The sequence below is a fragment of the Erythrolamprus reginae genome, unplaced genomic scaffold (assembly GCF_031021105.1).
Source record: "Erythrolamprus reginae isolate rEryReg1 unplaced genomic scaffold, rEryReg1.hap1 H_45, whole genome shotgun sequence".
Lineage (NCBI taxonomy): Eukaryota > Metazoa > Chordata > Lepidosauria > Squamata > Dipsadidae > Erythrolamprus > Erythrolamprus reginae.
This window is the reverse complement of record NW_027248501.1, coordinates 106,019-126,360: the sequence shown is the minus strand read 5'-3', so window position 1 is coordinate 126,360 and position 20,342 is coordinate 106,019. Positions and strand designations below refer to the sequence as shown.

Genomic DNA, 20,342 nt, shown 5'->3' with positions numbered 1-20,342 from the left:
GTAGGATATTCTGTTTCGAGTGGAGGAGTGAAGGGCTCTTCTGCTGAAATATCTTTGGACATTTTCAAGGGTGTTCAGTGACTATTTGAAATTAGGACAGCACTCAATAAAGAAAGTTCCAAACTGTGCCCAAAGTTTCAATCATTATGCCACCTGCATTGACATGTTGTCAACCACCTACGCTGACATGTTGTCAACCCTGGAGTAAACTTCCAGACTGAGGCCATTTCCTTTCCTGTTGCTTCAGTGCTAACACAGACTGGAGCTGAGGGGCAGAGTGTGTGTGGGGGGGGGAGTAGAGATAACTGGGCTGTTGTAGCCAAAATAAAAGTATTTCTCTAGGGAACCAAAGACATTCACGCAGGTTTTCTGAAAGAGGAGAATGGGATCATGAGGCAAATGGACTGTCTGCTGATTGGACCTTGTGACTGATGACTTTGGGAAAGTGACAAATTAGGTGGAAACCGGTGGGAAACAGAGCCAGTTTTCACCAGGTTTGCACCAATATGATATATCCCAATACATTGTTCTTTGAGGAATATGCCTGTCTCAGACCTTTTTTTGCTGTGGATGTATTACTTGGAGCCCTGAGACATATGATTCTGTCAATTGTCTCAAAGGTGCTTTTCAAAAGGCAACATGACCTTCTGGGTCTTTTCCTTGAAAACTTTTCACTTCTCATCCAAGAAGCTTCTACAGTTCTGGAAGAACGTTGAGGAATGGATTTATATTCCTTAATAGTCATTGTTAGCACTCTGAAAGTGTGGAGCTCTAAGACCTGGTGACCGACCTTCAAAGTGCTAACAACCAGATGTTTGCAAAGAATATAAATCCTTCTATTACTCACCATTAAGCCAGAGCTGAAGAAGCTTCTTGAATGAAATGTTTTCAAGGAAAAACAAAGTCCATTTGCCTTTTGAAATGCATGTTTGGGACAACCATGGCTTGGATGATTGAGAGTCTCCATAGAGATGCTGGCATTTGCATTGTTGCTTCACTTAACACTGAAGTTATCACAACTCTCTCCCTCACCTATCTCCCCCATCCATCTAGGCTGCCCTACATGTCAGCACGTAGCTGCAGCAGTGGGTCTGGGCCTAAGGAGAGGTCCAAGACCTTCAGAAGCCTCAGCCAGCTGCCACTAACCCCAGGCCACTATGAGAAAACTAGAGCCATAACTGCTACTGAAAGATGCGACGAAGCACCATTCTGCAAAGTGTTCTAGACTTGGGGTATAGTATGAATGTTCCTATTGCTCAGATTTCCCAAGGATCGGCCTGTCAAGTTTCAAAGTATGCTTATACCATCGTAGCTCAGAGATGGGATTCATCAGGTTCTTACCAGTTCTGGAGAACTGGTAGTGGAAAATTTGAGTAGATCGAAGAACTGGTACATACCACCTCTGACCACGCCCACCCCCACCTCTTCTCTGCCTCCTGTGTCCCAGCTGATAGGGTGGTAATTAATTAATTAATTAATTTGTTTGTTTGACTTTTATACCATGCCTCTCCAAGGACTTTGGGCGACTTACAACATATAAAAACCCCAATATAACATCAAATCCAATTAATATAAAAGGCAATTAAATTAATCTAAACCTGCTTGAGCATGGGACTGGACTGAAAAATCTCCAAGATTCTCTCTGTTGTTTTGTTATTTATTTATTATTTAGATTTGTATGCCGCCCCACTCCGCAGACTCGGAGGTTATCCAGAACCAAATATGAAAAGTCCCAATATTGGGAGAACCAAGCATCCACAGTTTCTTTTTTTGATTTCTCCTATGATTAAATATGAGACACATGACCCACTGAGTCACATGACCCCTAGCCACCTCTAACAAGGTTTTGTAGCTCTGTGTTTTCTCTTTGGCTGTTGTGCATGCAGGGAGACCCTCCTCAACCAAGCGCCAAACTGCAGCAAAGGTGCACACAGATGGCAGGCAGCTCCTCACTTTAGGAGGGTCTTTGGATGCAGCTTCTGCCCTAAGGATCTGGCCACCATCTTACTATGTCCCTTTCTGTCCCCCCCTCCTCACAGTTCTTCGGATGAGTGGGGTGGGTATGAGTTTAAAGCAGCAGGAAGCAAAGGCTGCCTTATGCGCAAATGTGGTATGAATGTGGGAACAGGGCCGCTTCTCTCCTGTCCACAGCATCCTGCATGAGAGGAGAAGGAGAGGTAGGAATGTCAACAGAGTGAAGGCAGCCTTTGCTTTCTGCCCACCCAGCTTGGCTGAAAAGCTGCAGGATGGGAAGACAGGAGATGGCAAGGCAATGGCCGGATCCTTTTGGCAGGATAGACACTGCATCAAAAGACCCTCCTGAATTTGGCATTCACTTGAGGATCTCCCCATGCATGCACAGCCTCCGTCAGAGGTGGCTATGTTCCTTAACCAGAACAAATTCTCTGTGTTGAACAAGTTTAAAGTACTGTTACATCTTGAGAGATTTTCATTCCTATTTATATGCACCACTTATCCCCCTACTTATTTTATTCACCAAAGACAAATTCCTTGTGTGTCCAATCACACTTGGCCAATAAATAATTCTATTAGGTTTAATGGAAGAAGTTAGTTTCTAATTTCACCTTCTTCCAAGAATAGCAAAACCAGTAATTTGGTATATATTTTGGAATGATTGCTCAAACTTACTAGAATACAACTGATTTTGCTGTACCAGAATAATAATAATAATAATAATAATAATAATAATAATAATAATAATAACAACAACAACAACAACAACAACAACAACAATATATCTTGCAACTGGATAATATCAAGCATGGCCATGTGAAAACTGTGATCAGCAAAGAGTACATCCAGAGGACCAGAAAAATTTTGAAGAACAAACTGAATGGTGGAAACACTATCAAGGCTATAAATACGTGGGCCATAGCTGTCATTAGATACACAGCTGGCATAGTGAACTGGACTCAAGCTGAGCTGGACAACCTGTACAGGAAAACCAGAAAATTAATGACGATCCATCATGCACTACACCCCCGCAGTGACGTTGACAGTCTGTATTTACCAAGGAAAATAGGCGGCAGAGGACTTTTGCAAGTGAAGCAGACAGTAGAAGAAGAGAAGCATGCATTAGCTGACTACATGAAGGGGAGCAAAGAGTCAGCGTTGATGGAAGTGAACAATAGGAAGCTTCTCAAGGTGAAGCAAACTAAGGACCAGTACAGAAAAAATGTAACTCAATGTCGTATGGACAGTTGGCGGAACAAAGCATTGCATGGACAGTTCTTGGAGAAGATTGAAGGCAAAGTGGATAAAGAAAAGACCTGGTCATGGCTTACAAGTGGAACACTCAAAAAGGAGACAGAAGGACTAATACTGGTGGCACAAGAACAAGCCATTAGAACAAATGCTGTCAAAGCCATAATTGAAAAATCAACAGACGGTCCAAAGTGCAGACTCTGTAAAGAAACAGATGAAACAATCGATCACATACTCAGCTGCTGCAAAAAGATCACACAGACTGACTACAAGCATAGACATGATGCTGTGGCACAGATGATCCACTGGAACTTGTGCCAGAACTACCATTTACCAGTGGCAAAGAACTGGTGGGATCATAAGCCCCAAAAAGTGGTCAAAAATGAGCAAGCAAAACTACTGTGGGACTTCCGACTTCAGACTGACCGAATTCTGAAGCATAACACACCAGACATTATGATCGTGGAGAAAAAGAAAGTATGGATCATCGACATCGCAATCCCAGGAGACAATTGAGGAGAAGCAGCTAGAGAAATTAGTGAAATACGAAGATCTAAAAATTGAGCTGCAATGACTCTGGCATAAGCCAGTGAAAGTGGTCCCAGTGGTACTTGACACGCTGGGCGCAGTACCAAAGGATCTCAGCGGACATTTGAAAACCATCGGAATTGACAAAATCTCCATCTGTCAATTGCAAAAGGCCGCTTTACTGGGATCGGGAAACACACTACATCACGCAGTCCTAGGTGCTTGGGAAGCACCCGACTGGTGATGAAATATGAAATCCAGCATAGTGATTTCATTTGCTGTGTTGTACTGACATAATAATAATAATAATAATAATAATAATAATAATAATAATAATAATAATAATAATAATAATAATTTATATTTGTATGCGGCCCCTCTCTGCAGACTCCTTTAGCTCTCAATACTATCCAAATAAACGTATAGTTCAGACCAAACTCCATCTTGCTTCTAGGGACTCACTTTCATGTAGGTCAAATACCTAATTTCATCTTGATTCTCAAGACTATTTGCCCTAGGAATTAAACAAGAGACACAAACATGTTTTTCTCAGCCAGGTGTTTTAATAAAATCATTTGCTGAGTAGATAGGAGAATACCTATTCCTTACAATTATCAAAAGAGTAATTCTTAATGTATCCCGCTGGATTTCTGTCCCCCAAATTATTCCAAGATAAATATGTTCCTAGTTCCTCCACTAGGGGCAGATTCTGCCGTCATGTCTTCAAAAGAATCATTCTTGGTTTTGTTGAGACTCAACTCTCCTCACTTTTCTCTTTGTTCATGCATGCAATTCAGCTTCTCCACAAACCTTGATTTCTGATTTAGGAAAGACAGTAATGTCTGGCTTTATTTGGCAACGTTTGCCTTTCCTGCTGCTGCTCTTCTGCTTCTTGCCTCCAACTACTGCTAAGAGGAGGAATTTTTTCAAGCCTACAGTAACAGACCATTATTACAGGCCTGGTGACCTCATTATTGGTGGGAATTTACCCCTGGAAATTTGGTCCCGCAGTTTCCCTGATTTTCAGAAAGAACCATTTGAGCTTGATTTTCATGCTTTGTAAGTTTCACCTGACAGGGAAAGATGCATTATTTTTTTAATTGTATTCTGGATTCAGGGATTCCATTTAGAAATCCTGTTCCAATGTGTAGTGTACTTCTTGTCTTTCACCATAAAACAGGCTAGAATTCTCACCTCATTGTAGTCTTACATCAGGAAGATGATAGGCCACCAAAAAAGTGAGAAGAGACAACAAATTTGAAATTCTGCTGACCTAAAAAAAATGACATAATGGTAATATGGACAGATAAGCATAGTAGGAAACTCAAAGAAAAATCTAGTCATTTTTCATTGTATGGTATTAGAATAAGATCAATTTTGTATTGTGGTGACCAGTTCTGATCATCACAATTAAATAAAAAAATGAGACTCTGGAAAGCATAAAGAGAAGAGCCACAAAGATGATTAGGAGGCTGGAGGATAAAACATACGGAGGACAGTTACAGGAATTGAGTTATGACTATTTAATGAAAAGAAGTGGGTGGGGGGCATGATAACACAGTTCTAATATTTCAGGGGCTCCTACACAGACAAGGGGATGGAACTATTTTCCAAAGAACCAAAGATAAGAAACAATGGCAGAAAACTAACCAGAAGAGAAACAAGTTAGAACTAAGGAGAAATTTCCTAATTGTGAGAAGAATTGACCAATGAAACACCTCACCTTTCTCCTTTGCCTTACAAGTTCAATCAAAAAGCATCCATGAAAAAAGCTCAATGAAATCTGGGATTTGCTATTCCAAATACCATAAAAACATGGCTAGGCAAATTTAAAAAGCACACACATTTTCCCTCTAACATTCCCAATTTTTTTTTTTTTACTGTAGACCCACACTGAAGAAATACGAGCAGTTCTTAGCCTTAGTGTTTGCAGTCACAGAGATCAACAAAGATTTGGTTCTCCTCCCCAACATCACACTTGGCTTCCACATTTGTAACAATGTTCAGATGGAGAGAAAGATTTCTTTAATCAGCCTCTCCTTTCTATCCACAAGAGGTCAAATGGTTCCAGGTTATAAATGTGACAGGCAGGACCTTCTGCTCTCTGTCATTGGAGGTGACCAACCCGAATCCTCAAGGCAGATGGCCTCCATCTTCAGCACCTACAAGGTCCCACAGGTAAGGGGGCTTCACGGCATACAGGATTAAAGCTTACATAGAAGTCCAGGATGAAAACAATGTTATTGCAGGGGTTATCCTAGAATTGAATTGATTTTTACATTTTATGTTTCAATATATATTTTTATATAACTTCAAACAGATAGATAATGAAATAACTCTGAAATACTATACCGGTACTTGCTAAGAAAAATTAATGTAACTAATGTAACTTTCATAAAAGTTTAGCCACCATTTTATTCCAACTTATTACTTGTATCAGGTTCACAACTTCTTTGCTCAGCTTCTGACATGTGGCAACCAGAAAAGAACACGGAAGTCGCAGTTCTTCCTAGGAAGAGAATAAGCTAAAGCTTTCTTTAATCAAAGTAAATCTGTCTGACTGATAGGTAGAAAGGCATGCAATAGTGACTCCTTAAAGTCTGCACAAAATGTTGCTTTGACTTTGAAAGAGGAATCTCCCTTTCTCCAGCTTGGTGTTGGCTTTGAGTTCCCTCAGGAATACAGACCAGTTTATCCTTCCTTCTTCCGGATTAATCCCAGTGACTTTCCACAGTGTGTGGGTTTAGTTCAGCTGCTCCTGCATTTCCAGTGGAACTGGGTGGGGCTTTTGACCTCTGAAGATGACAGTGGAGGACATTTCATCTCAACTCTGAAGCCAATGCTGAAGGAGCAGGAGATCTGCCTGGCATTCACTGAATGGCTGAAATCTGATCAACTTAATGGTTTATTAAAGCAATTAAGATTCAAAATTTTGTTTAAAGCTGAAGTTATTATTCTGTTTGGAGACTCCACTGATATTGCAGGTTTTTTGTCAATTCTGAATTATTTTGTAAAACATGGAAAGATATCACTTAAAACTGTTTGGGTCCTAACATCTCATTGGAAATTTACTCTGGTTGGAGACATTTCTGAAGGTTTAAAGAATTTACATGGGGCTTTGCAGTTTAGGGAACACAGTGGTGATGCCTCAGAATTCAGCCACTTTATCTTGTCTTTATACCATTTGATCAAAGAAGGGGCCAGCTTTCTCCAGAATTGGTGGGAAACACTCTTTGAGTGCCATATCCCCCAACCAGGCAAGGTCCCCCCAAAAGGGAAAGAACAATGTACAGGAAAGGAGAGTTTTGAGGATATTCCGGATTTTGTTTTTGAAATAAGGATGAGAGGTGAAAGTTACAATATCTACAACGCTATTTATGCTGTGGCACATGCATTGCATGCAATTTATGGATCAGGAGCACGACCAGCCATGCTGAAGTTTGGAAAGAGGATCTCAAATGTGGAGCCATGGCAGGTAATCTCTGAGACATTTAATCCAGTCCATAATCAATATTGAGGAAGTTTCTTATATTTATATCTGAAATTACTGTTGAACTAATATAGCCAAATATTGCTATACCCCTGATTGCTCACATTTCAACCAGTGTTGGGCTGCCACTTACCTCCCTATCCAGACGGTCCTTGACAGCCAGCGCAGGCACCTCCCCCACATGCCCAGGCATGCCTCATGCGAGATTTGGCTTCAATACATGCACAAAAGCAAAAAACCAGCGATTTTTGCCATTAATTTGTCGGTTCTGCCATTCCTGGGTCATTTCCACTACCCAGACGGTTTCCTCCCTTTGTGGAGGGAGGAGCCCCTGACTGGTTTCAACCAAAGCACCAACTGGAGCTTTTCAGGTATATATATATATATATCTGTTTGCTAAGATGATGACCTCAGAAAATTATAGAAGCCACGATATCTCATTTCTGCCCTTCAGATAATTCACCCAATTTCTGAAGATCTCTTTTGTTTCAGATTCTTTCCAATTTGAGGAATGTCCGCTTCAACAACAGTGCAGGAGATGAAGTTTTCATCTCAGAAAATGGACTGGGATCTGCTCATCATGATATCGTCAACTGGGTTGTCCACCCCAAAAAACATTTAGTCCCTGTGAAAGTTGGGCACAAGGATTCCAGGGCTGCTCCAGGCCAGGATTTCACCATTAACTCTGATGCGATTATCTGGGCCACAAAGGTGAACTGGAAAGAATTGTTGTAAATTCAGGAAATTAATCACTTTCTCTTCCATGGACCATTCTTCATCATTCTGGGTTTTATAAAAGCTGTATCTCAATGTAACAATCTTCGCTGTGCACTTTGAGGTTCAAGATCCAGAGTTGAGACATTCTCAACAGAAAAACAGGAATGTGGAAATGTGGTTTATTCTTTGCCTAGGTGACCTCAAACAGTTCCCTTTTTTCTCTTAAGCTGTTCTGTTCGGGTCGAATGTGACCCGAAGTCACGTTTGAGACCCTCTAAAGAATTTCCCCTGCATATTTGAAACTCAAAACCTCATGACTTTTTATCACTTGAGGGGTTCTTTCTTTGAGAATGTTTTTTGAGGATTTGGGGGGGGGGGGGGGCCTTAGTTTTTGCTGGGCAAAAAAAGTCACACTTGTACTGTTTGGGTTGTATATGACCTGGACCGAAAAAGGTTTAATTTAAGTACTTACATTTGGTCTTTTTGAAAGCTTTTTTCACTGGGATACTAATTTGAACTTTTCTCAACACAATGAGAGTAAAATTGAGATGAAAAAATTAATGCTTATATTTTTATGAATGCCCACCCCTAGCATTTTTGCAAAAATTCCCCAATTTATAGATAGTTTAGCCTGCAAACTGCATACAATTTTGCTATAAAAATATTGCTTATTTGTTTATTTTGCTCATAAAAGCCTACCCCTAGCACTTTGTGCAATTTTGTTCATTTTTATCTCACTCCTTTGACCGAGAGGTTGCCAATTCAAACCCCCTCCCCCCTTTTTGCATTTCACCATTAACTCTGATGCGATAATCTGGGCCACAGAGGTGAACTGGCAAGAAATGTTGTAACTTCAGTAAATGAATCACTTTCTCTTGGGGGTGCTGAACATCCTTCTAAAGTGAAAACAGGTCTACAAAATCAGGAAATTTGGTGAATTACCTGCACTTGAGGTTAACAACTTTGCGTACAATTTTGCTATAAAAAATCATTACTTATTTGTTTATTTTGCTCATAAAAGCCCACCCCTAGCGTTTTTGTGCAATTTTGTTCATTTTTATCTCACTCCTTTGACCGAGAGGCTGCCAGTTTAAACTCCCTCCCCCTTTTTGCATTGGATCACAATTTTGAAAATCCCTAATCATTAGAAAAATAGAAATGAACTGAAAAAAGTTATGCTTATTGGGGGGGTTTTGCTCAGAAATAGGGCCTCCCCCCCCCCATCTGTGTGCAATCATTTTCACTTTACCTTTATTTTAGGCTCTAAATCCTTCCAGATGCAACCTTTTGAAAACTTTTTTCACTGGGATACTAATTTGAACATTTCTGAACATAATGATATGAAAATTGAACTGAAACAATTGACGCTCATTTGGGATTTTGGCTCATAACAGCCCCCCCCCCATTTTGGGTGATTTTTTTTAACAGCTTTTTATTTTTTTAATCTCAAAAACATTATTCTCCCTTGGTATTGATAAGATACATTGAACATTTCTGAACATAATGATATAAAAATTGAACTGAAACAATTTCATTTCATTTTATTGGATTTGTATGCCGCCCCTCTCCCTAGACTCGGGGCGGCTACCAACAGTGGTAAAAACAACATGCAACAATCCAATACTATAGTAGCTAAAAACCCTTATTTTAAAACCAATCATGCATACAAATGTACCATACATAAATTGTAGAAGCCTAGGGGGAAAGAATATCTTAATTCCCCCATGCCTGACGACAGAGGTGGGTTTTAAGAAGTTTACGAAAAGCAAGAAGGGTGGGGGCTATTCTAATCTCTGGGGGGAGTTGGTTCCAGAGGGCCAGGACCGCCACAGAGAAGGCTCTTCCCCTGGGTCCCACCAAACGACATTGTTTAGTTGATGGGACCCGGATAAGGCCCACTCTGTGGGACCTAATTGGTCGCTGGGATTCATGCAGCAGAAGGCGGTCCCGGAGATAACCTGGCCCAGTGCCATGAAGGGTTTTATAGGTCATAACCAACACTTTGAATTGTGACCGGAAACTGATAGGCAACCAATGCAGACTGCGGAGTGTTGGTGTGACATGGGCATATTTAGGGAAGCCCATGATTGCTCTCGCAGCTGCATTCTGCACGATCTGAAGTTTCCTAACACTTTTCAAAGGTAGCCCCATGTAGAGAGCATTACAGTAGCCGAGCCTCGAGGTGATGAGGGCATGAGTGACTGTGAGCAGTGACTCCCGATCCAAATAGGGCCGCAACTGGTGCACCAGGTGAACCTGGGTGAACGCCCCCCTCGCCACAGCTGAAAGATGTGTTGCTTATTTGGTTTTTTTGCTCAGAAATAGGGCTGCGGCCTTGCTGTTTTCCATTATTTTCAGTTTTTATATAGATTTGGCAGAAAATATTTGGAATATCCTTTTGAAAAGCAAGTACATAATGGCCAGACAGTTCATTTTATGAAATAAATCCATTTTACTAAAAACAAGCATGTAATTTTGAAATTAACAACATAATTTTTATATAACCTGAAAAAATTGAGCACACCCTGTTGGGGTCCGTTTCTGAGCAAAATAAACCAATAAGCATCATTTTTTCCAGTTCAATTTTCATTTCATTATGTTCAGAAATGTTCAATCTAGTAATTCAATGCCTAAATTATTGAAAATATTTTTATTTAGGGGCCTAGAAAAATTTATAAAGTGACATGCTTGAAAAAATGGGGGGATGGGCTGCCCATTTATGAGCAAAATAAACAAATAAGCATCAATTTTTTCAGTTCAATTTTCATTTCATTATGTTCAGAAATGTACAAACAAGTAATCCACCACCAAATATAGCAAAATTGTATGCAGTTTGCAGGCTAAACTGTCTATAAATTGGAAAAATGTAGCAAAAACGATAGGAGCGGACATTTACGAGAAAAATAAAAATATAAGCATTAATATTTTCATCTCCATTTTACTTGTATTGTGTTCAGAAAAGTTCAAATTAGCATCCCAGTGAAAAATGTTTTTAAAAAGACCAAATATAAGTACCTAAAATAAACCATTTTTGGTCCAGATTGTATACGACCCGAACAGTACAAGTGTACAGTAGTCCCTCACCTATCACTGGTGTTACGTTCCAGACCTGGCCGTGATAGGTGAAATCCGTGATGGGGAATTTATCGACTGATAGTACTTATTTAAGTATTTATATTGTAATTGTTTGGTAAGTTTTCATTGTTTTAAGTGTTTATAAACCCTTCCCACACAGTATTTATTTTAGATACAGTATTTAAATACAGTATTTACAATTTTAGATTTTTATTTTTTTTTAAAAAAACCTGCTGATCGAGTTCGGCGGGCTGTTTAAATCTGCCGATCGACTTCCTCAGAAACCTGCGATGAAGTGAAGCCGCAGTAGGTGAAGTGCGGTATAGCGAGGGACTACTGTATAGTCATTTTCAACAGAACCATTTGCCAGGTGTTATTTGAAGTTATGTCAGCACTAACTGAATGTTATTTATGCCTGATGCTCAAAATTATGACCAGTGCAAACCCCCTGCAATCCTGTGATCAAATAACCCTCTCTTTCTCTTTTCTCTTCCAGAAGGTGCCCTTTGCCAGGTGTAGCATGAAAAGGTGCCAGGCAGGAGAGAGGAGAAGAGTTCCAGAGGGAAAGCCAGTTTGCTGCTATCAGTGTGATGCTTGCCCAGAGGGGACATTTTCTAATCAGACAGGTAGAGCAACTTTCAACTTTCAAATATCAACCTTCCAAGAGCAAGGAAGCCATTCAATGGAAAAGGTGTTGATTTTGTCGCTTTTGTTAGATTCAATTAGATTCAATTGTTAGACTTGGAAGGCAATGTTCCCTCTACATTTTTTTTCAGGGTAGGCAGAAGGATTTAATGTCTGAGCAGCATTAAATCCTTAATTTGTTTCTCAGATGTCACCCAAGACAACAACAAAATTAATGTTGTTTGAAACTTAGTTATCTTTATTCAACGTACCTGCTTAATTAAAATTGTTATATATAAGTATCACTTATAATACTGCATGTCTTCAATATTTGCATGGTGTTTATGGTAATGTACATGGTTAATCACTGAAAGTCTGTCTTATCTTATAGTTTCTCACATCCAGAAATGCCCTAGATCTGACTGCGCAAATACTATTATAGTCAATCAGTACAATAACTTCAAATTAGATGGAAAGTGGTATCTCTACCTAAGAACACCTCTACTTAAGAACTTTTCTAGATAAGAACCAGGTGTTTAAGGTTTTTTTGCTTCTTCTTAAGAACTATTTTCTACTTAAGAACCTGAGCCCAGGAAATTTGAGAGTGGCACGAAGGCCCAGCCAGTTTCCTGCCATTCCCCCTTTAATCCCAGCCATCTCAGGCTTTTCTGGGCTGCCAGAGGAGCCTTTCAGTGGTGCTTAAGGAGGCTTTGGCAGTCCAGACCAAATGAAGCATTTTCCTTTCCCTGGGTACTTGGAGAAGAAATAAACCTCTGCCAGTGCCCAGAGAAAAGAAACGCTCCCTTCACTCTGGAAAGCCAAGAGTGAACAGATTGTTTCCCTTTCTCTGGGTACTTGGAGAAGGAATAAACCACATCGCTGTGGTGACTCCCTCGCGCTGCCTCCCATACACCCTGCGTGAGGTTGCTTCCCGGAGCATCTGGGTGTGGAAAGGCAAGGGGGGGGGGCGCTTCACCCTGGCTGGATCAACTCGGCTTCAGCCAAACCGAGGAGTCAACGCAGTGAAGGAAAGGCGCCGACTACAAAGTGAGTGAGCGAGAGGAGATGGGATCCCTTCAGCATGGGAAGGAAGAGGAAGCAGGTCGCAGGAGCAGCTGCCTTTCGGTCAAAGGAGCGGGAGGTTCCCCCCTCTCGCCCGCCTGTGTTTCTCTCTCTGGCACAATGTATGGGAGGCAGCCTATTGTCGGGTGTATGGGAGGCGAGTCCTCCTTCTCCTTCTCGCTGCCTCAGAGTCCCTCTTTTTTTTTAAGCCTTAAAGTTTTGGATTTTTTTGATTCCCCTCACCTCACCTTCTTCCTTTGGCAGCGACTGTCCTCCTCCTCTTTTTCCTCCTCCTCTCCCACCCAAATTCCGAGCTTTTATTTCTCTTCTAATGGGTTTGCATGCATTATCTGCTTTTACATTGATTCCTATGGGAAAAATTACTTCTACTTACAAACCTTTCCATTTAAGAATCTGGTCATGGAACGAATGAAGTTCTTAAGTAGAGGTATCACTGTATATGGGAAAAAATTGGCTTTACTGAAGGCAAATCATGTCAGACTAATCTCATTGATTTCTTTGACTATGTCACAAAGGTGTTGGATGAAGGTGGTGCCGTGGATATTGCCTACCTGGACTTCAGCAAAGCCTTTGATACGGTTCTACATAAAGAGCTGATAGATAAATTAGTGAAGATTGGACTTAATCCCTGGATAGTTCAATGGCTTTGCAGCTGGCTGAAGCGTAGACATCAGAGAGTTATTAACGGCGAGTATTCTGAGCTGAGTCAGGTTACAAGCGGTGTGCCACAAGGGTCTGTTCTGGGTCCTATTCTTTTTAATATGTTTGTGAGTGACATAGGGGAAGGTTTGGTAGGGAAGGTTTGCCTATTTGCCGATGACTCTAAAGTGTGCAATAGGGTTGATATTCCTGGAGGCGTCTGTAATATGGTAAATGATTTAGCTTTACTAGATAAATGGTCAAAGCAATGGAAACTGCAGTTTAATGTTTCCAAATGTAAAATAATGCACTTGGGGAAAAGGAATCCTCAATCTGAGTATTGCATTGGCAGTTCTGTGTTAGCAAATACTTCAGAATAAAAGGAATTAGGGGTAGTGATTTCTGACAGTCTCAAAATGGGTGAACAGTGCAGTCAGGCAGTAGGGAAAGCAAGTAGGATGCTTGCTGCCTAGCTAGAGGTATAACAAGCAGGAAGAGGGAGATTATGATCCCGCTATATAGAATGCTGGTGAGACCACATTTGGAATACTGTGTTCAGTTCTGGAGACCTCAGCTACAAAAAGATATTGACAAAATTGAACGGATCCAAAGACGGGCTACAAGAATGGTGGAAGGTGTTAAGCATAAAACGTATCAGGAAAGACTTAATGAACTCAATCTGTATAGTCTGGAGGACAGAAGGAAAAAGGGGGACATGATCGAAACATTTAAATATATTAAAGGGTTAAATAAGGTCCAGGAGGGAAGTGTTTTTAATAGGAAAGTGAACACAAGAACAAGGGGACACAATCTGAAGTTAGTTGGGGGAAAGATCAAAAGCAACATGAGAAAATCTTATTTTACTGAAAGAGTAGTAGATCCTTGGAACAAACTTCCAGCAGACGTGGTAGATAAATCCACAGTAACTGAATTTAAACATGCCTGGGATAAACATATATCCATCCTAAGATAAAATACAGAAAATAGTATAAGGGCACACTAGATGGACCATGAGGTCTTTTTCTGCCGTTAGACTTCTATGTTTCTATGTTTCTAAAATTCATAATATTAGTTTCACTTTTCCTGTAAACATAATGATCTCTGTGCATAACTGTTTCAGGTTGTGGAAAACAATGGAGATACAAACCTAGGAGAAAGAATGTGATTTCTGTGCACATTGAGGGAATGTGGTTTCAGCTTATGTATATTAATGAATTATAATTTTTATAGAGAATTAATAGACTTGTATTTTCTGCATGGGAACCAGAAGTGGGCTGCTAATGTGGAACAGTGACGTGTGCTCACCCCCGTGACTCTGAGTGGTAGCAGAGTCCAGCACAATTATGCTAATGCACATGGGCAGGTAGCAAAATTATGCGCAGACACGTAGGTCATGTCCGTGCATGATTTTGCTATCTGCCCAGGTACAGTAGCATAATTGTGCTTGGCTCCGCTAGCACTCAGAACCATGAGGGCAAGCACACATCACCGTTCCACCCTAGCAGCCGAGCTCTGATGGGAACATTCCAAAGATCACAGAGAAAAATAAGGAATGTTATACTTTCCTCTCTCTATGACCCATTAAATAGGCTGTACAAAATGTTGCAAAATTATGTTCACCATAAATTAAGAATTACTACTTTGGAAGGAGATGCTTTATTTAAGTCAGATATCCCCAAACATCACAATTTTAAGACTTGTGAACTTCAACTCCCAGAATTCTGGAAGCTGACGTCCAAAGATCTTAAAATTGCCAAATTTGAAGACCTCTGGATTAAAGTTTTAAGTATTCTATAGTTTTGCTTATTCATGCAGTGGGTACATGGAGTAACTTGCATACTACATTTTTAAAAAATGAGATACTGTACATTTGCTGGTCAAATTACTTCGTATGAGGTTCGAAAGAAGTCCAAACAAACAAACAAACAAACAAACAAACAAACAGAAAGACAGACAAACAGACAGACAAACAAACAAACAAACAAACAAACAGGAAACTCTCATAGAAACATAGAAGATTGACGGCAGAAAAAGACCTCATGGTCCATCTAGTCTGCTCTTTTACTATTTCCTGTATTTTATCTTAGGATGGATATATGTTTATCCCAGGCATGTTTAAATTCAGTTACTGTAGATTTACCAACCACGTCTGCTGGAAGTTTGTTCCAAGGATCTACTACTCTTTCAGTAAAATAATATTTTCTCATGTTGCCTTTGATCTTTCCCCCAACTAACTTCAGATTGTGTCCCCTTGTTCTTGTGTTCACTTTCCTATTAAAAACACTTTCCTCCTGAACCTTATTTAAACCTTTAACATATTTAAATGTTCGGATCATGTCCCCCCTTTTTCTTCTGTCATCCAGACTATACAGATTGAGTTCATTAAGTCTTTCCTGATACATTTTATGCTTAAGACCTTCCACCATTCTTGTAGCCCGTTTTTGGACCCGTTCAATTTTTGTCAATATGTTTTTTTAGGTGAGGTCCCCAGAATTGAACACAGTATTCTAAATGTGGTCTCACCAGCTCTCTATATAGCGGGATCGCACTCTCCCTCTTCCTGCTTGTTATACCTCTAGCTATGCAACCAAGCATTCTACTTGTTTTCCCTACTGCCTGACCACACTGTTCACCCATTTTGAGACTGTCAGAAATCACTACCCATAAATCCTTCTCTGCAGTTACCATTGCTTTGACCATTTATCTAGTAACCCTAAATAATTTGCCATATTATAGACGCCACCAGGAATATCATCCCTATTGCACAGTTTAGAGTCATCGACAAATAGGCAAACCTTCCCTACCAAACTTTCCCTTATGTCACTCACAAACATATTAAAAAGAATAGGTCCCAGAACAGCCCCTTGTAACCAGTCTCTGCTCAGAATTCTCGCCATTAACAACAACTCTCTGATGTCTACGCTTCAGCCAGCTGCAAATCCACTGAACTTTCCAGGGATTAAGTCCAATCTTCACTAATTTATCTATCACCTCTTTATTTGGAACTGTATCAAAGACTTTGCTGAAGTCCAGATAGGCAATATCGGTACGTATAATTCAGCTTTTTCAGTTTGACAGGGGCAGCGCAGGGAAGAGGCAGACCTGGTCACACAGCCTTGCAGCTTACAGGAAACAGTGATTGGAAGGGACCTAGTAGGTCATGTAATCCACCCCCACCCTTCCTAAGCAGGAGTCCCTACACCATTTCAGACAAATGACAGTCTAGTTTTCAGACCCAAAGTCATATTCCACCCTGAGTCTATGGAGAGGGTTGGCATACAAATATAAATAATAATAATAATAATTTTGAGAAGTCCAAGTTTGGCCTGACACAGCTTGAGAGTGAGAGAGAGAGAGATGCCTCCACACATTCCTTTCTCCAGATGCCATAGTAACAAACACAGGAAGGAATCAGGAGAGCTTTATTTACCACCGACCTGGCATTGAGTAGCAGCAGCCTAAGTCCAGGGCCAGAATTGCACTCATCACCAGTACCTTGGGTTGAGCTCATGGAGCCGGAAGAAGGAATCGCTACTAAGCAGCGATCCCTCCTTCCCCTGGAATGGCTAGCTCCATGCCCCCCCCAATCCTGCATAGGATTGGCCCTCATGACTGCACTTGTGGGTGTGGGGATGTGAGATGGGGCTTTGACCTGGATGTAAGATAAGGGACTCAGGCTTGGAATGATTCCAGTCAAATCCAGACATGGTCATTAATAAATCCTACTCAGTGAGAAGCACAGGCATGGAATTGTTTTATTTCTCAGAATGCCATTTTGGTTAGCTAACACTAGTCTCCTCTTGAAAGATTCAAGTGTTGGAGCTCTCACAACCTCTGCTGGCAAGCTGTTCCACTGGTTGATCACTCTCACCATCATAAATTCCTCCTTATATCGAGATTGAATCTCTCTTTGGTCAGCATTCAGGCATTATTTATTTATTTGATTTATTAGATTTATTAGATTTTTATGCCACCCCTCTCCGCAGACTATTCCTTGTATGGCCTTCTGGTGTTTGGGAAAACAGCCTGACCCCCTCCTCTCTGTGATTGGTGCTTAAGTATTGGAACACTGTTATCATGTCAGCCCTGATTCTTCTCTTTGCCAGACTGGCCATGCTCAGTTCTTGCAACATTTCTTCATATCCAGTCCCCTTATTACCCTGTTTGCTCTCTCCTGCAGTCTCTCTAGGGTTTCAATGTCTTTTTTGTAGTGTGATCACCAAAACTGGATGCAATACTTGAGGTCTAACTAAGGATTTATAGAGAGGTATTAGTACCTTCCTAGTCATAGATTGTGTCGCTCTGTTAATGCAACTTAAGATTGGCTGCCGCTGCACATGGAAATGGAGATTTTTTAGTATCCTCTCTCCAGGAGTGGAGATTTTGCAGTATCCTTTCCATGTCATGCCGACAAAGACACACTATGTCCACCACACCACGCCCACAGAACCAGCAGTAAAAAAATTGGATTTCAACACTGATATAAAGATGGCAATATAACTGCAATCTTTAGCTCACTACAAGAATGTGAACTACTAATGGTCAAAGCAAATTGGCGGTTGATAGGAGTCCATGGAATTCAAGGTGGGCTGGACTTAGATCTCTTGTGGATATGAGAAGACTCCAGATTGATGATGCATTTGACCCCTTTCTCAGCCTCAGCCTGGTCCTCTCCTACAGAGCGAGAGATAACCAACAATGTAAATGTAAAATAGAATAATAAAATAGAATTCCTGACTGATAGATGCATTCATCTTCTGGTGGTTTCAGTTTCAAGTGAGAGAGAAAAAGATTAAAGATTAAAGATGCTGTCACTACTCACATCATTTATGGGTTGGCCAGAGCAAAAAGGGACCGGCATGTCAATCCTTCAGGAGGGATAATGCTCCTGTACACAAAAAGTAAATGATCCTGACACAAAAATTCTTATTTTCAGATGCAGCCCACTGTGACCCATGCCCAGAAGATCAATATCCCAACAAGGACAAGAACCAATGCATTGCCAAGAAGATCCACTTCCTTGTCTATCAAGAGACCCTAGGATACATTTTGGCTTCTCTGGCTCTTTTCCTTTCTCTGATCACATCTTCAGTACTGATAATTTTCTATAAACATCATGACACACCAATTGTCAAGGCCAACAACCGAGATCTCACCTACATCCTCCTGGTTTCTCTACTGTTCTGCTTCCTCTGCTCCTTCCTCTTCATTGGTCGACCCAGGAATCTCACCTGTCTCTTACGACAAACTGCTTTTTCCATTCTCTTTTCTCTTGCAGTTTCCTCCATCTTGGCAAAAACTGTCATGGTGGTTCTGGCCTTCATGGCTACCAAGCCAGGGAACAGGGCAAGGAAATTCTTAGGAAAACCAATGACCAACTCCATTGTCATAGCCTCTCCCCTTGTCCAAGCAGTTCTTTGTGCCACCTGGCTGGTAACCTCTCCCCCATTTCCCAATTTTGACTTCCACTCCTTGGTAGGAGAAACTATCTGGGAATGTAATGAAGGTTCAGCTTCAATGTTTTACACAGTGCTGGCCTACCTGGGTTTCTTGGCCCTCATAAGTTTCATGGTAGCCTTTCTGGCTAGAAAATTGCCCGACAGCTTTAACGAAGCCAAGTTCATTACTTTTAGTATGCTGGTCTTTTGCTGTGTTTGGATCACCTTCCTTCCTACCTATCTGAGCACCAAAGGAAAATCCATGGTGGCTGTAGAGATCTTCTCTATCTTGGCCTCTGGGGCTGGTCTTTTGGTTTGCATCTTTTTCCCAAAATGCTACATTATTCTCCTAAGACCGAATCTGAATTGTCGAGAGAATATAATGAGGCACTAGAATCTCTGAAACTTTTATTTTGGTTTGGCCTTTTTTGTATTTGATCTCACTTCTAAAACATGAAATAAGAGGAGCATTGTCATTAAATAATTGAAAATCAGTTGATGTGATTAATCATAAAGTTTCTGTTAATCAGGAACAATCAGTCACCTTTTTGTTTTGCATTAATACCATTTTTCCTGATTGAGGTTCTAGTGATGAACTTTGAAACTAGATATTAAAAATATAGATATTCATTTCCTCCCAGACAGTTGACCACTTTAGTTGTTTTCATCAAAGGATTTTTTTGGTATGATGATTTTCATTCACTATCAGTGTTCACAAAACTCTGTAGCTTCTTTTGTGTATGTGGGGCCCATTCGTCTCCTTCTTTAATTTGAACCCGGTAGTACACCTCAAGTAAATCTAGTTTATTTATTTATTTTTATTTATTCGATTTTTTAATGCCGCCTTTCTCCTTAGACTCAGGGCGGTTTACAACATGTTAGCAATAGAACTTTTTAACAAATTCAGCCTATTGCCCCCACAATCCGGGTCCTCATTTTACCCACCTTGGAAGGATGGAAGACTGAGTCAACCTTGAGCCGGTGATGAGATTTGAACTGCTGACCTACAGATCTACAGTCAGCTTCAGTGGCCTGCAGTACAGCACTCTACCTGCTGCACCACCCCAGCTCTAGTTTGGTTAAAAAAAAATCCCTTTCCCCATATAAGCCAACATGTCCTTCATGATGGGCAGGAGATATACATTTTCCATGCAAATCGCATTCAGGCAACATTTCAATACTACAGAAAAAATGGCATGAGAGATGCCTATTACAAAGTAACCCCAACACTCCCCTTGGCAATTCACCCAATCCCCATTGTCCATCTTCGTCAGGTGGATGCATCTTTGCCGGCACGTCACGTTCTTGGAATGTCTGGCTTAATGTTTCTCTGTTGATAAGCGTAACTGTGCCAGCTTGCAGCTGACCCCTTTCATCCCCCCCTTCTCATGAGAAACAAAACTTTCCCGGCCTCCTCCAGCAGACTCCCCCCTTCCAATACCCAAACACCTCCCTCCACCACCACCCCATTGCTTATGACAGCTGAAGCACAGTTGAAGATAGGAAGAGATGCAGCTAGGCTG

General features: G+C 40.9%; 1 protein-coding gene across 1 annotated transcript; it reads left to right on the top strand.

The window, feature by feature from the left end:
- The first annotated feature begins 5,814 nt into the window (after positions 1-5,814).
- LOC139155679 (vomeronasal type-2 receptor 26-like) lies at positions 5,815-19,213 on the top strand. The gene is made up of 4 exons (XM_070730923.1): positions 5,815-5,931; positions 7,736-7,954; positions 11,532-11,661; positions 18,318-19,213. Exons 1-4 carry the CDS (start codon positions 5,815-5,817, stop codon positions 19,211-19,213), a joined length of 1,362 nt encoding a protein of 453 aa, XP_070587024.1.
- The last annotated feature ends 1,129 nt before the right edge of the window (positions 19,214-20,342 follow it).

Bases quoted from the DNA above. Each gene is read 5' to 3' on its own strand.
- LOC139155679 (XM_070730923.1), top strand. From the start codon at position 5,815: ATGGTTCCAGGTTATAAATGTGACAGGCAGGACCTTCTGCTCTCTGTC. The intron at 5,932-7,735 runs GTAAGGGGGCTT...CTTTTGTTTCAG, and splicing joins GCACCTACAAGGTCCCACAG to ATTCTTTCCAATTTGAGGAA. The intron at 11,662-18,317 runs GTAGAGCAACTT...TCTTATTTTCAG, and splicing joins GACATTTTCTAATCAGACAG to ATGCAGCCCACTGTGACCCA.